Source organism: Centroberyx gerrardi, chromosome 2, assembly GCF_048128805.1.
Source record: "Centroberyx gerrardi isolate f3 chromosome 2, fCenGer3.hap1.cur.20231027, whole genome shotgun sequence".
Taxonomy (NCBI): domain Eukaryota; kingdom Metazoa; phylum Chordata; class Actinopteri; order Beryciformes; family Berycidae; genus Centroberyx; species Centroberyx gerrardi.
In genome coordinates, this window is record NC_135998.1 from 29,472,436 (window position 1) to 29,487,813 (window position 15,378).

A 15,378-nucleotide genomic window follows, 5' to 3' on the forward strand; every position below is an offset into this window, starting at 1 on the left:
TGTAAATTCCTTGTAGGTCAGTAATTGTTTGACATAATCAGCTTTAAACTGAATTTAACGTCTTCCTTTATATCCGTTATAGCTTAGCTAGCTAGCTAGCTGTTGTAACTGACATTGTAACTGACTATTACGGCTAACGTTAATTAACGGTATATACCGTTAATTATCGACATAGCGTTACGTTAATTCAAACATTGGTGCCATTGGCTTTGTGCAATTTTGAATGAACTGTAACGTTAGAATCAAATGTAACATTATACATGAAAATGTGGATTATCAAAATGAGGTATACAACAACTCAACTATGCAGGAAGTCCTCATTTGTTCTGAACCATAATTGGCCATCAGAAATGAGATGGAGAATGTGTGAGATGTGTCTTGTCTCTGCTGTCTGTCTGTCTCACAGGATGCAGCCTACACCTTCTCAGACCAGGCAGCCAGCTGCTACGAAAGGTAAGATTCAAAGGAAGCTAATCGAAAGGGCTGAACAGCTTATATACCATTACATTATCAGTGGTATTAATAGTATAGTGTAATATTATTTAAGCAATAACACACCAGAGGTGTTACACTGGATATCAGCAAGGCTGTTCTACAAACAAAATTATTTAACCCTAACCCTAACCCTGACAACAGATTTTTGTCAGTTCAATTCAATGTGCTTTATTGGCATGACAGTTTAAAAAAAACATATAATAAAGCAAATATTGCCAAAGCATGTAACAAGAAATTAATCATCAATCAACCAATATTTCAGAAAATAAATCCCATCCCCTCACATTTATCATTGTGTGTGTGCGCGTGTGTGTGTGTGTGTTGCTGTGTATTCAGACGCTCCACTGTCCTGCTAGTGGTTCTGTGTTTATGTAACTCGTGTTTGTGAGGAAAATTAAATCAGCAAAATATAATACTAGCCATTAAAAATAGAGCATTTAGATTTTTGTCTTTATATTTATATTAGAACAGCTGTAAAGTGGAGTGTTACATACAGTAAAATGTCCCACTGCTGTTATACTGCATATCAGTACTCATGGAATGCCTCCTGTCCAATCAAATTACTCGACCGGAACTAACTGTTGTATAATACTATATAATATTAGCCTTGTTGACATTGCCACCAACTGACATCCAGTGAGGTCACAGAGAAAATAATCTCTGACTGAGCTTGAAATGTAGGCATCTCTCTCTCACTCTTTCACTTTCTCTCAGCTGAAGAAGAAAACATGAGTCAGGGACAAAGACTCGAGGTCTGGCGGTGGAGGTTTTTCACAGCCCTGGACATGCTGGTTGAACACCCATTGTTTAATCGGCTGATGGTCTTCACGCTGGTGATCAACACCATCTCTATAGTGGCCCGGGCAGCTGACGCTGTTGAGCTCAGAGCAGGTAGGAAAATATGGTACACCAGCTCATTATTGGGTAGATAATGACCAATTTTTTTATTTTTGTGTGAACTATTACTTTAAAAGAATATAGCTTCAAGCCTTAATTAAGTAAAAGTCCTTGTGAGATCAAATGTGCAAATAACATCTTTTCTCAAATTCAAGGATGGCACCTTGATGTACTGGAGTGTCTGTTCCTGGCGATCTACATCAATGAGTGCGGACTGAAACTCCTGGCCTGGGGGCGGCTCTATTTTACAAATCCATGGAACAATATTGGTAAGACTTCAATATAAATCTAGCAATATTCCCATGTTTTGTATTTCATAATGCAAGACAACCCGTCCCAAAACAAACTGTACTTTCTCTGTTTTCTTCCTCACACTTACCCTCTCTGTAACTATCCGGCTCACCCAGATTTCATCCTTCTGGTCGTGGCTCTCCTGGACTTGTCCCTGAAACGCATTGGCTCTCTTGGGGGATCCGATGAAGGCCCGCCCTCGGAAATCACACAAGCCCTGAAGACCATGAGAGTCTTCCGGGCCCTGCGAGTGTGCCGGGGTCTGCGCCTCGTGCGGTAGGTCGGGCGCCTAAATGTCTTCACTTTACTTCTTCTCTCATGAATCATTTGACCATCATGATAAATGCCATGGAGTCTTTTTGGTCCTAATATCTTTGCTGTTTGTTGAATTCCCAACAGCCATGTCAGCAGCCTCGAGGCTGTGATGAGAGCCGCTGTCCAGTCTGTCCGGGCCACGTTGGGCGTCGCCGTCTACATGATCGTGGTCCACTACATGTTTGCCGTCATTTTCACCGGGTTGTTCAGGGAGTCGGATCCACAGCACTTTGGCTCCTTGTTCAGGAGCATGTTCACTCTGTTCCAGGTGCTCACTCTGGATGACTGGACCAGCATCTATTACACCAGCAAGAACAATGGTGAGTGAAGCTTCATGTATTACTGAGCAGCTCATTCCAACATGCTATACATCCATTTTGAAATTCCTTAGAGAAGATTTGAGTAGCACAGATGATGCTACCCTCAAACATGTAAATATTTTGTGGGAACATCTCTAAACATGGCTTACTGTAATGGCAACTCATAATGTGCTTTGCTTTCCCTCCAGCAGTCATGTTGTAAGAAGTCATTTGGCAAGTGTTAGGTCTAGATATGATTTCTTATCATTTTCATATTCTGTACCATCATCACAAATAATGAACAATGACTCATTTTAATCAACCCATTTTCAGAATTGCCTTATGTTTATACGTGTGCAACTGTCAGAGTCAGGATCATACAGTACAAACAACAAACACTGAACAGTTACATGGCACATGCTTTTAAAATGCGCAGCAAGAAACTACAGCACTAATTACAAATAGTCCAAATGAGTATTTGTTAGAGGACCTCTCCCTTCATCTTCATTATTATAAGGAACCTAGGTATTCATGATGGCATAATATGACAAAACCAATTTTAATGTGTGACAGGGATTATTGCAAATCAAAGCTATGAATATTGCAAAATAATCAAAGAAATCACATTTACATCCAAATGATCGTCTTTGAAAACTAAATTGAGCCACTGCATCTGAATTCCTCATGCGATGCACAGCATCATTATTTGTTTGAACAGCAGATGGCGACGAAGTGTGATTGCACTCCTGGGATTTGACTTTGCATCTGTTGAACAGAAGTATTAGGGGCAGGGCTTTGGATCGGGGTGGGTCTGCTGCTATTGGTCAGATCAAAGATTGAGTGACAGGCTTCTCAATCTCTGCCAGTCAGTTCCCTCTGTGTTGTCCGTCACATTTTGCAACATTCATAGTTTTGGGCTGCAGTAATTGGTGTTTGGCTTGTGATACCAAATCTCTTTGCGTTGTAATTAATAAGTTAACAATACTCTTGTCATGGTATTTGTCCTGACTTGTGACTTACAGTCATCTATTTAATCATTTCAGGTGCACCTCACATTATCATCTTCCTGGTCCTGTACATCGTGATACAGTGCTTCGTATTCCTCAAGTAAGTTGGCAGGTTTACATGCACATTAATATTCTGAATATGAGCCTTATTCCAGGGATCTGCTGTTTACCTGGAATGATCAGTAACTACTGTTTTCATATAGCTGTATACATGGAAACAGGTCACTGTGTTAAATAGTGGTGCATCATTTGATGCTTGTGACTCTGTGGAAACACTAAACCCAACAATAAACAACAACAAGCATATTTAGGCTTTTCTGATTCAGGATGTGGGCTTATCCCGGTTATTGTAAACAGGATATGGTGTATGGAACATTTAATATCCTGAATATAAATGTAAATAATGTATTTTACAATTTTCTCATGACAGTCTGTCCATTGCTCTGGTGGTGGATGAATATTGGCACATAAGGGCGTCCCAAATACAAAAGGTATATGCTCTACAACAAATAATATGACAATATAAAATGTAAGGGATTGTAATTTGGAGTTATTAACAGTAGACATAAAACATGCTTTAACATTCATCACATGAATAATGTCAAAATGTCACTTACAGAATTCACAGAAGGACGACAACAAAGAGCAGGAAACAGGTTGGTTCAGAATTCTGCTTCAAGTATGAGCTTCCAAGAGGGGAAATGCTGTTGATCTGATGGATCAGTGAGAGGAGAATGTTTGTCACATGTCATGTATCACATCTTCAGAGCCTCAGAACAAGGAGCCACAGTCAGAGCAGCAGGTGCTTGAGGAGACACTCAGACAGACCTATGGCGACACTGAAGAAGGGAAAAGGTGAGGCGTTCTCCTGGACACACTGAAAATTACACACTGATTCTTCATGATTAGATCCAAATGGATCGATTGGGTATTTGGGTTTGCTTTGTGACTCGCAGGAAGACGCAGCTAATCAGCAGGTACCTGACATTACTGGCAGAGATAGAGGAGACCACCGAAGAATACCGCTCCCAGGCCGCTCTTCTGGATCTGCTCGTAGACTCCTTTGTTGAGGTACTGAGCTGTTTGATTCATCTGCTGTTTGATTCATCTGCTGTTTGATTCATCTGCTGGAACCATGACTGCTGCAAGATGCTGAAACACTGCTGTTCTCTTTCAGGCACCAGAAGAGGAAGTCCTGGGCTCAGACGACAATTAAACAATCAGCTCAATTAATTATATCCATTTTATTATATCAATTATCATATTAATCAATCTTATCATATCAATCATTATATCAGTAATTCATTATTTCATTATTTCAAGTAATCAATAAAGTCATTTCTGCAACAGCAGTGGAGCCTCACATTTTTATCCATTTTCAGCTCATGGTAAAGCACAATGATTGGTCTTTTCTAATCACTGGATTGGTCTTCTTCAAATGTAAGACTGTCTTGTAATGCTTAATACCCCTGAGAATGTTTCACCCATTGAAAACGGAACATGTAGAATGAAACGTATTTTGAAAGAAATGTTTACTTTACCCTACATATAGTATAACACTTTGTCTTGGATCATCTCTTAAATAAGTCTTATCTGTCATCATATTGTAGTTCATTGCCCTCAGTTACTTTTCTCCATCTTACCTCGGTTATTACATTTTACCTTCATTAATTACATGTTTTTCCAATCACAAATATCAATATTGTGTTTTTAATTCTACAAGTCAGTCTTACAGAATATACATGATACATTTTTTGAATGTCTCTTCCTTGTGAGTACTTTCTGACAACATTGACTAAAGCCACACAGTCCAAGTTAACCAACATGCTGTTGCCTCAGTGTAGCGATAGTATTGCTTGTAGCCATTATTAATCTGCTGCAGTACTGATTTAAGACATGGGATTGAACTACACTGGATCAAAGGTGAGTCTCCTCACAACATTTGGCCATGACATAAATATTAGAGCTCTCTGATCAATTTAAATGCAAAAAAAGTATTGCTTGTGAAAAAAATCAGTTCATCTATTATCATAAATAATATTCTGGGTTTGTTTGGTGTCACAGCAACACCAAGGTTTACTTGAGTTTGCAAGTAGTTAATAGTATCTAGACTCTTGTCATAGCAAAATTTCTATATGCTTGATCTCCCTATACAGTGCCCAGAAACACACCTGGTTGGAAATAGACTCAATGCCCTTTACATAGATAATACACATTATCAGTATGTAAGTCAAGCAGGTTAACTCAAGTTGGACATCTAAAGATACATTTACAGACAGTACAATAAATTAGAACCACCAAAGCCCAAATATATTCATAACTTTAATAGGATAAATAAAAGTACATAGGCATAGTCTATAAACTGAGAATTTCGAGATATACATATACAAAATAGTAAGTAGGTGCATAGAATTGCATATGCTACCGGTATGTAGCAGGTTAACTACAGCAATGTTATAACGTTAGCTAGCTTGCAAGTGACCTATTTAATCAGCAGAGAAAATACACCAAAATAGAAGCCATATTATTGTTCTGAAGTCTTGTCTGCTAAACATAAGAGTCAGCGGACTTGTAGGTTGAGTTTAATGTGATCTAGTTTGATGGATAAAGCTGTAGAAGAGTTTCCTGTTTACACACAGTCGAGGATGCGCGCGCAGCTCAGGGGCAGTAGCCTGTCAACAGCGGGGCGAATATAATAGAACCTCCTTGGGCGACCGCGACGGCCAATATTTCGGGATTTCCGGTGAAGCCAGCGGACATCCGGGCCAAGACATCCTCTTCCGTGCGCCTGTCATTGTTTACAGTCCGATTAGCAACTTGAGACGCGACGAGTCGAACGTTTCTCCACACAATACACAAACATCGATACTTTTTGTAGGTGTTTTAGGTCCAGACATCCAGAACTCCATTCTCGTGTCTCAAGAGTGTGCAGGGTCCTAGTGCCCTTTTCACACCTACAAACTGTAATTTAGGCTACTCCGATGCTGTGTGTGTTGCAGTGGGAGAACAATTTAAGACCGATCATTTAGTTCAACATATTTAACAACATAGGCTACTACAGTTATTAATTAGGCTATATCCATAAGCTCATGCAATAGGCTACCTTAAAACTATATGAAACACCTTCAAAAACGCATAACAATTTCAACAAGAAATCAAAACATTTGTAACCCCTTGTGTGAAAGTTTTCAAACTGTAGGCAACCTACACACAAAGTATGGAACATTTTTTATGCCACAATCCAACAGTAAATTATCATATCTAATGATAAAATCATACAATCTTCAAATAACAAGTGACAACAACAATTAATGAATGCTCATCATCAAATAATGAATATTCATGTCAAATAATGAAAAGCCAACCATCAAATAATGAATACTCAAGTCAAACAATGAAAAGCCAACCATCAAATCATGAATATCCGCATCAAACAATGAAAGCCAACCATCAAATAATGAATACAAAGGTCAAATAATGAAAAGCCAACCATCAAATAATGAATACAAAGGTCAAATAATGAAAAGCCGACCATCAAATAATGAATACAAAGGTCAAATAATGAAAAGCCAACCATCAAATAATGAATACAAAGGTCAAATAATGAAAAGCCAACCATCAAATAATGAATACAAAGGTCAAATAATGAAAAGCCAACTATCAAATAATGAATACAAAGGTCAAATAATTAAAAAGCCGAGATGTGGATCTACTGTTCGCCACTAGATGTCGTGATTTCATTATTTGACACGGACATTCATTATTTGATGGTTCAATTCATGGTCTGTGTGTCTCCACATGACAAACATGATGTGATGTGACGTTAGGCGCATTAGAGATCGATTTAGATCAATCTCTATTTGTGTCTCTGTATGGAAAACACTGCATCTCACAGTGAAAGACGCCCTCTAGAGGCAATCTGACGAAGCGACAGCTGACTCTTGTTGATATTGACTGCCTGACCTGAATTTGCCTCGTGATGCCTCAAGCACTTTCACCATCATTCTGCTGAATGAAATAATAGTAAAATTAGACTATTCCACATTTTGCTGCAGACCCCCAAAGCCCTGGGAACTGCTATGGGAACTGGCCTAAATAAATGACAGTGTAGATATGTAGGCTAACCTTTGAAATTGTGTATTTCAGGGAGTTAGTCATGCCAGGTGACCGTAGACCAAGAAAGAAAAACTTCACGCATGAAGAAATTATTATCCTCCTCACAAAATACAAACAAAACAAAGAAGCTTTGGAGTCCAAATTCAACACTTTCACAACAAATAAAAGAAAACAGCAAATATGGGAAGACATCACAGAGGCCATAAATGCAAAGGGAGTGGAACACAGAGAAATTAAAGATATAAGGAAGAAATGGAGCGACCTGAAAATGCAAGCTGTTGAGGACAGGAGGTGGACCAAAACCTGACATGGGGTCATATTCAACACTGGTCGTAGACATTGTTGGGGAAGACTCTCCCTCTGTCATTGGTATTGTAGATGGTCCTGAGAGTGAGCCTGCAGAGAACATACAGCAGCCCTCCAGAGAAGCTCCAACACCCCTGCTTTCAGCAGAAACCCTCCTTGCTCCACTTACAGCACCCCTTTCACCTCCAGCATTGGCAGCACAAGCATCAGCAGGACCCTTCCTTGCTCCACCTTCAGCATCCCTTACATCAGTCATTCCCAAAGACTGGGTCGCGACCCACAGGTGGGTCGCAGGAGATTTGATTTGGGTCGCCAAATAAATTTGCAGAATTTCTTCCATAGTCTTTTATTTAAGATTTATATCTGCAGTACACCTTTGAGCCACATGAGGGAGCTCGTTGGTATTTCTACCACACTCACGGTTTCCGCCAGATTCTGCAGCCAGCCACAAAAAATGGATGCTTGGCTAATAAAAAATAAAGGCCCACCTAAAGACCAGACTACAGCTAACGTTAGCCAAACTACCGCCCGTGAGGGAAGCCAGCATGAGGATGGACGTGAACCGACCCCTGCTACCGGTCACATTCAACCCCCTGATGACAGCACAGATGGAAGGGTCAAGGGATCAGGTGAATAATAATAATAATAATAATAATACCTTTATTTATATAGCGCTTTTCAAAACAAGTTACAAAGCACTTTACATACAATTAGAAAAAAGGCAATGGGCAAACAGTAAATAAAATTATTATGATAAAATACAACAAAAGATAATAAAACAAACAGTAGAATCAAAAAAATACAGTAAAATCAATAAAAAGCAAGTCTAAAATAGTGAGTTTTTAGAAGTAACTTAAAAGAAGACAATGTGTTAGCTTCCCTGATCTCCTCCAGCAGGTCATTCCATAACTGAGGGGCCCGAACAGAAAAGGCCCAATCACCTTTAGTTTTAAGGTTAGACCAAGGAATGGGCAGGAATGACCTATCAGAGGATCTCAGGTTGCAGTTGGGCTTATAGGAGTTCAGGAGGTCAGCTATATATTCTGGAGCTAACCCTCTACAAGCCTTAAAAGTGATCATTAGAATTTTAAAATCTATTCTAAAACGGACTGGGAGCCAATGAAGTGATTTTAAAACCGGTGAGATGTGTTCTCTCTTGTTGGACCTGGTTATGAGTCTGGCTGTGGCATTTTGAATCAGCTGAAGTTTATTGAGGTTTTGTTGTGTGAGGCAGGAGAAGAGTGCATTGCAGTAATCTAACCGGGATGCGATGAATGCATGAATTACTGTTTCTAAGTTCTTGGCAGATAAGAATGACCTAATTTTTGAAATTTTTCTAAGTTGGAAAAAACATGATTTGACAACAGAATTAATATGCTGGTCGAAATTGAGATGGTTCTCAAAGATGATACCAAGGTTTCTACAAGAGTTAGTAATGTTAGATGAGAGGGGACCAAAATGGGAGAAAATGTAATTCTGTGATGAGTCTGGACCTATGATAATGATCTCGGATTTTTCTGAGTTTAACTGAAGAAAATGTGATGCCATCCAGTTATTGATATCTGCAATGCACATGTGGAGGTTGTTTAATTGATTGGTGTCATTAGTGTCAAAGGAGATATAATTGTGTGTCATCGGCATAGAAATGGAAACTGATAGTATGTTTTTTAATAATATGACCAAGTGGTAGCATATAAATGGAAACTAGTAAGGGCCCAAGAACGGATCCCTGTGGAACTCCATATTTTAGCGGTACTGGTGGTGAAGAGCCTCCTACTAAGAAGAGAAAATCAGGGGCAAGGCCATACAAAGACTATTTTTTGAAATATGGTTTTGTTAATTGTTCCAATCCAAACCAGGACGCACGACCCATGTGTGTTATATTCAGCAAAAAACTCACAAATGAGAGTTTGAAGCCAACCAAACTAAAAAGACAGGCTGGAGCTGGGACTAACTCCTGCTGAAGAAACAGAGCTGTTACAGCTGAGCAGCGATCACACGCTGAAAAGAAGACATGAATGCATGGCATTATCTTCATTCTGGATAAGCATCTCATCTGAATATCCTGTCCTAAGTAAGGCAAGCATTTTGCTACTCATCCCTTTCACAACCACATATAAGTGCGAAATGGGATTTTCTGTTTTCACAAAAATAAAGACAAAACACGCTGCACCCGATATGTGCGTTGCGCTCTCTTGTACACCGGACTGGAATGCAATACTAAAAAGCAAGCAGGCCCACCTATCACATTAGCAAGGTAAATAGCACATAATGGGCCTAATGAGATTTGACATGGAATAGACTTGATGTGGTTTGTTGACTGTTCGAATTGATTGATTGACTGTTTGATAACTATAGCTGCACTTAAACACAAGCCTACTTGTTCTGATAATAGGCATGAGCATTTCAAAAAACTTTCAACAAGAAGCATGTTTTTGATAATACTGAATGTTCGTATTGTTCTGATAATTGTACTTTGAATCTAATATGAAAGGCTAGCGTACATTCTGTTTGTTTTACTGATGAGAGGAAAAAAACGAGAGCCTGTTAACTCAGCCTAAATGCACTTATTTTGTCTCATTTATAAAGTTAAAATGTGTATATTGTTTTACTGATGAGAGGAAATAAAAACAATGAGATAGCCTGTTAACTCTGCCTAAATGCATTTATTTGGTCTCATTTATAAAGTATTTAACATGTGTATATGTTTTCAATAACACGTGCATAAAACAAAGTTGTGATTTATCAAATGTATATCTCTTCGAAATGGCTGGTTTACCTATTCAAGATAATATAAGGTGATGCGGAAATGGCAGTAAAAATGGTCAGGAACGTTCATTTATGCACAAATTCGCTCTTCTCACGATTCATAGCTAAGGCCTATTGTAAATTGGGTCGTGATGGTTTGTCATTTTTAAAAAGTGATTCCCCTGAAAAAAAGTTTGGGAAACACTGCCTTACATCCCCAGCATCGGCAGCACCCCTTTTACCAGAGATGGATGTAGATGTCAGTGCTCATCCTCAAGCACTGTCATCACAGGATAGGTGTAACATAAGCCACCCACCACCAGCCAAGAGGGCCAGAGGCAACACAAGAGCTTCTAGGAAGAGGATGTAACTACATTAAGATGTTGCCTTTTCACAGCGGAAATTGAGAAGATCAGGCAGGAGACATTGAAAATCCAAGCAGAAAAGGAAAAAATAGAGCTTGAAAAGATCAAATTGAATATAGAAATATTTAAATACAAGAGGAATTGAAAGCACAGGGATACAAATGAAATTTTCACAAATGAAAAATAATTACCAAATAATTTGTAGTCAAATAATATTTTAGTGTAAAGAGCTAATAAGCTACAGATATAGTTTAGATAACAGAATTTTACATAGTTGAGTGTGTAGAATATTTACATATATTGTTGGATTTGGTTGTACATCAATATTATCTATATTTTTATTCTAAAATTATATTATACTGTATGTATATATATATACAATTTATGAGTTAAAAAATAGATATTTGAACATTAGATGTAATTACAAGCCTATATTTAGAATCTGGTCACCTATTTGATTGTTGATTGTTGTATATTTATAATGATTATTTATTTGTGCAGTATAAATATTTAAACATGTATGTATATGCTATTGACAATATTTTTGCTTATGCTTCTTATTAAACTTTTTTACTGTAGCCCACATCAGCCTTCTTCTTGTTCATGGAACCATAGGCTATATATTTCGATGTGCAGCTCATTCAAAATAAGTTGCTGTGAGGTATGCCCGGATTGTGGCAGCTTCAGTTGGTAGGTGGTCCTCAATGGCCAAGGGAATGTCTATGTCACCCTCATCATCTGCATTTCTTCCACGATTGGTACCTTCCACATCATTGCCAGGTTGTGAAGGACAACACAGGCACCAGCCACAACTGCAGCTCTGTCAGGCTCCATTAATATGCCTGTCATTCACCAAATAAATTACTATATGCTGAAAATACTATATGAATAACACTAATACTATATTCTAATAATATAAATAGAGCCTTCAATTTAAATTTAAATGTATATATTGTAATAACCTACTATTTGAATGAAATTTAATTTAAGATAAACACCTCTTTGCAAACAGTTTCTGGTTTTGGTGTGTGCTGAATTGTAGCGTTGCTCACTGATGTTTGCTCGGCTGTGGTATGGGGTCATAAGCCACTTTCTCAGGGGATACCCTGAGTCTCAACCTCCCAGGGTATCTGTCTGCCTCAAAGTCTCTCCAAAGACTGGACTGCTTGAGAATGAAGCTGTCATGCTTGGACCCAGGCCACCTTATCACACAATTTGTAATGGCGAGGTCAGCATCACACACAATCTGAGCATTGATTGAGTGGTAACCTTTCCTATTCACAAAGTCATTCTCGTTATCTCTGGGTGTCTTAATTCTGAAGTGTGTGCCATCTGCACATCCAAGTATGTCAGGGAAGCTGGCAATCTGGTAGAATTTCTGATGGGTTCTGTTTTGTTGCTCAGGCTGTGAAGGGAACCTAATATAGTTGTTCAGGCGCTGACATAATGATAGTGCAACTGCTCATATTGCTGTACATACAGTAGATTTATGCACTTGAATGGAGTCGCAAACCAAGTTTTGAAATTATCCTGTAGCAAAATATCTTAGTGCCAAACACACTCGAGGGGAAGGGCTGAGGGCAGCGTTTCTGTCCGTGTCATGCTGCAAATCTGCCGTTAGAAGATCGATGATTTTTTGTATCTCTGCTCGGGGAAAACGAAAGCGCGAGTATAAATCTATATCATCATATTGGTCAAAAGGATGTAATCTGTCACGGAGGACGCGTTGCCGACGTAAACCACGCTGGATTTGTTCCTCCTGCTCCTCCAGCAAGTTATCCCACCTCTCAAATTGATGTGCCATGCCAACGGTTATCTTGTGGGATAACCTAGTAGGAGGTAGGTGTAAGTTTTAAGTTGTAACTTAAGTCTACGTCGTAACTATTTCAGTTGGTGCAACCGTTAATTTTAGTAATGCGTAAATTCAGACTTAGTGAGACTTTACATTCAAACTAGCCTACGTTTGAACTTAAGTTTAACTGGTGCAACTGGCTGCTGGTCTTTGGACCACAAGGTTGTGAGTTCAAGCCCCTGATGAACTGTGACCATTTTGAAGTTTCATAAAAAGTACATCAACACTAAATCACACAGTGCAGAAAACTCATGCAGGTGTTTGACATCATCTGTCAATGGCAAAATACCTGAATGGCAAAACTGATTGGGGTGTGACCGGACGTTTCAACCAAGTGGCCAAAACCAGAGGTGAATTCTGAAGCCAATAAGGAAGTGGCTGAAAGCTGCAGTTCCTCTAATGTCCGCTAGGGTCGGCTCCAAAGAGACTCCAAATCCCGCCCAACTCCATTCAAGTCAATGGAACCACAGCCCAACTTCTCACTCAAAATATAAAGTCAATACATTTTTTCGACAAGAGATTATGGTCTCAGTAGTTAATTTTACTTCTTCTAATATGCGTCCGTTTGGCAATTTTCAAAATAATTGCATCATTAACCCCCGGCTTTGCTCTGGCTGCTCCAGCTCCAAAAAATGTCAACATGGCAGCGCTCGTAAACCCCAACTTTTGGCTTCAAAGCGGACCTTCAGAAACCGTCTATGCCTTTTACACATGAAACCTGTAAAACTGCCATTTTAATTTTTCCGGTAAAGGTAGCAGTTTCTGTTGTTCACGCAAGACATGCCTTTCTGCTTTTTTAACATAATGCTACCACTCACACAATATTGGCAATACCGTTAAATTCCACTGTTTTCATTTCCCGTAAATGTGTTTAATCGCCGGAGTCACTGCAGTTTGAAAACAAGTCGGGCAAAAAAAAAAAAAAAAGTAAAGCTGCAGCCCGTTGTATAGTGGTTTGTATTTCCCTCCTACAGTTCGACAACAGAGCTTCCTAACGTTGTGCTGCTGTGCCGTTAATGTTACGGCATCGTTCACACATACAGTCGATATGGAACTTTACTAGGCTTTGCTGTGTGTTAGTTACAGGTGTGTTGCGGTTTTGTCACCCTGTAGTGGTCAGCTTTAATAATAATTATGTAATACTCTGGAAATATTTGCTTACCAGTCCTTTCCTCTTAAAAAGAACTTCCATATTCTACTTTAGAAGACGGTTGAGGTTTTAACTGTATTGTTACCCAATACCTATTATGAAAGTAGCTACTATGCAACACAGTAAAGTCTCTGTGGTTACTCTATTCCTTGGTTCAATAGGGGGTAGTTACTACATCACCTCCTTAAACAGAGCTACCTGACAACTACAAAGTATGGTGCCAGCAATTAAATTAATGAAGTACATTCAGTACATGGAGCGAGCGAGCGCTAACAGCTAATGGGCTGACATTAGTCTGCTACTTTTCCTCCCAAGAATTGTGTAGTATGGGTTTGTGAGATTGTTAACAACTCGAACTGCAAGCTGCCAACAAATTCTGACACAACACCACATAGAAATGTTGTTTTACCAAGGAAAGGAAGGTTATAATATACATTACAATAGAAAACTCAATTGCGTCACTACTTCAAATAACAAATCCCCAAGAGAACACTGACACATATCCCAGGATGCATAGCTCTGAAAATGAAGCGCTGAAACTTTGTGAAGAGAGTATTGTAAGTTTGCATGTTGAAGTTTTGTGATTTCATTATGTGTAACCATTAATCAGACCAATACAAACATTAAGTGTTATATTTTTTCTCGGAAGTATTCAAACTGGAATTACGACAGATTTGTTTTATTTCAAGCTTGCAAAACCTTATGACCACTGTGACGACCCTCCCACTCTCCTGGCTCTGTCTTGCAGGAGCCTGGTGGGTGGGGCCGTCAAGGCTGATTGAGTGCACCTGGGCCCGGTGTACTCCTTGGGTTTAAAAAGCCATCTGACCAACAATTGCTCCTCCCTCCTCACTTATGCACACCTTTTGTTCTGTTCTTTTCGTTTGATGTACTTTGTTTACCCCTTAGTTTTAGTTAATAAATCATTGTTTTAACTTTTACTTTGGCGTATGTCTCCCCTCCTTTGTTACTTCCTTGAGCCAGGTTGTAACATATGGGGGCTCGTCCGGGATCCATATGGTTGTAACATATGGGGGCTCGTCCTAAGTTTTTGTACTCTTCGTTTTGCACTCAGTTTGTTTTGTTTAACTTTGTCAGTCCACTTGCTAGCATGGTCAGTGAGAGGCTGCACTGCAATGGTAGTGTTTTTGGGGAGTTATACGTCAGAGTGTTTGGTTTTGGTTGGCTTAGTTTGTGCTATGGCTTGGCTTACTGTTGTATTCCAGTTTTTCCAGTTTCATTGGTTGCCTGGTATCATTTATATGTGCCAGTAGTTTTGTGGTGTTTGGTGAGGGGAGAGCCATCTCTGGCATCCGCCAGTGCTGGAGATGTTTGTTTGGTGGGGACCTAGGTCCTTGGTGTAGCAGCAGTACTAGTTTGGGTAGTCTAGCCTGGTAAGTTTTGGAGCAGTATTGTGTATTTCCCCTGTTGGGCATAGCAGTGTTTCCCCTTTGGGTTTCGCTGGTATTTCTTTGTAGTGTTGTGACGAACGTGGAAAGAGCAGTTGTCTCGGGAGCACGTCCCTGGTCTCGAGAGG

At 39.4% G+C, this 15,378-nt stretch overlaps 1 protein-coding gene across 1 annotated transcript; it reads left to right on the forward strand.

The window, feature by feature from the left end:
* The first annotated feature begins 281 nt into the window (after positions 1 to 281).
* On the forward strand, positions 282 to 4,643 carry LOC139916081 (cation channel sperm-associated protein 1-like). The gene is made up of 12 exons (XM_078286215.1): positions 282 to 286; positions 407 to 453; positions 1,210 to 1,386; positions 1,548 to 1,599; positions 1,875 to 1,959; positions 2,267 to 2,318; positions 3,341 to 3,404; positions 3,735 to 3,795; positions 3,924 to 3,960; positions 4,072 to 4,159; positions 4,261 to 4,375; positions 4,482 to 4,643. Exons 1-12 carry the CDS (start codon positions 282 to 284, stop codon positions 4,518 to 4,520), a joined length of 822 nt encoding a protein of 273 aa, XP_078142341.1. The 3' UTR covers positions 4,521 to 4,643.
* Positions 4,644 to 15,378: the final 10,735 nt, after the last annotated feature.

What these genes read in the sequence shown, in the direction of transcription:
- LOC139916081 (XM_078286215.1), top strand. An exon ending in CGGGGTCTGCGCCTCGTGCG is followed by an intron (nt 1,960 to 2,266) that starts GTAGGTCGGGCG and finishes ACTCTGTTCCAG; the next exon opens with GTGCTCACTCTGGATGACTG. An exon ending in GACACTGAAGAAGGGAAAAG is followed by an intron (nt 4,160 to 4,260) that starts GTGAGGCGTTCT and finishes TGTGACTCGCAG; the next exon opens with GAAGACGCAGCTAATCAGCA.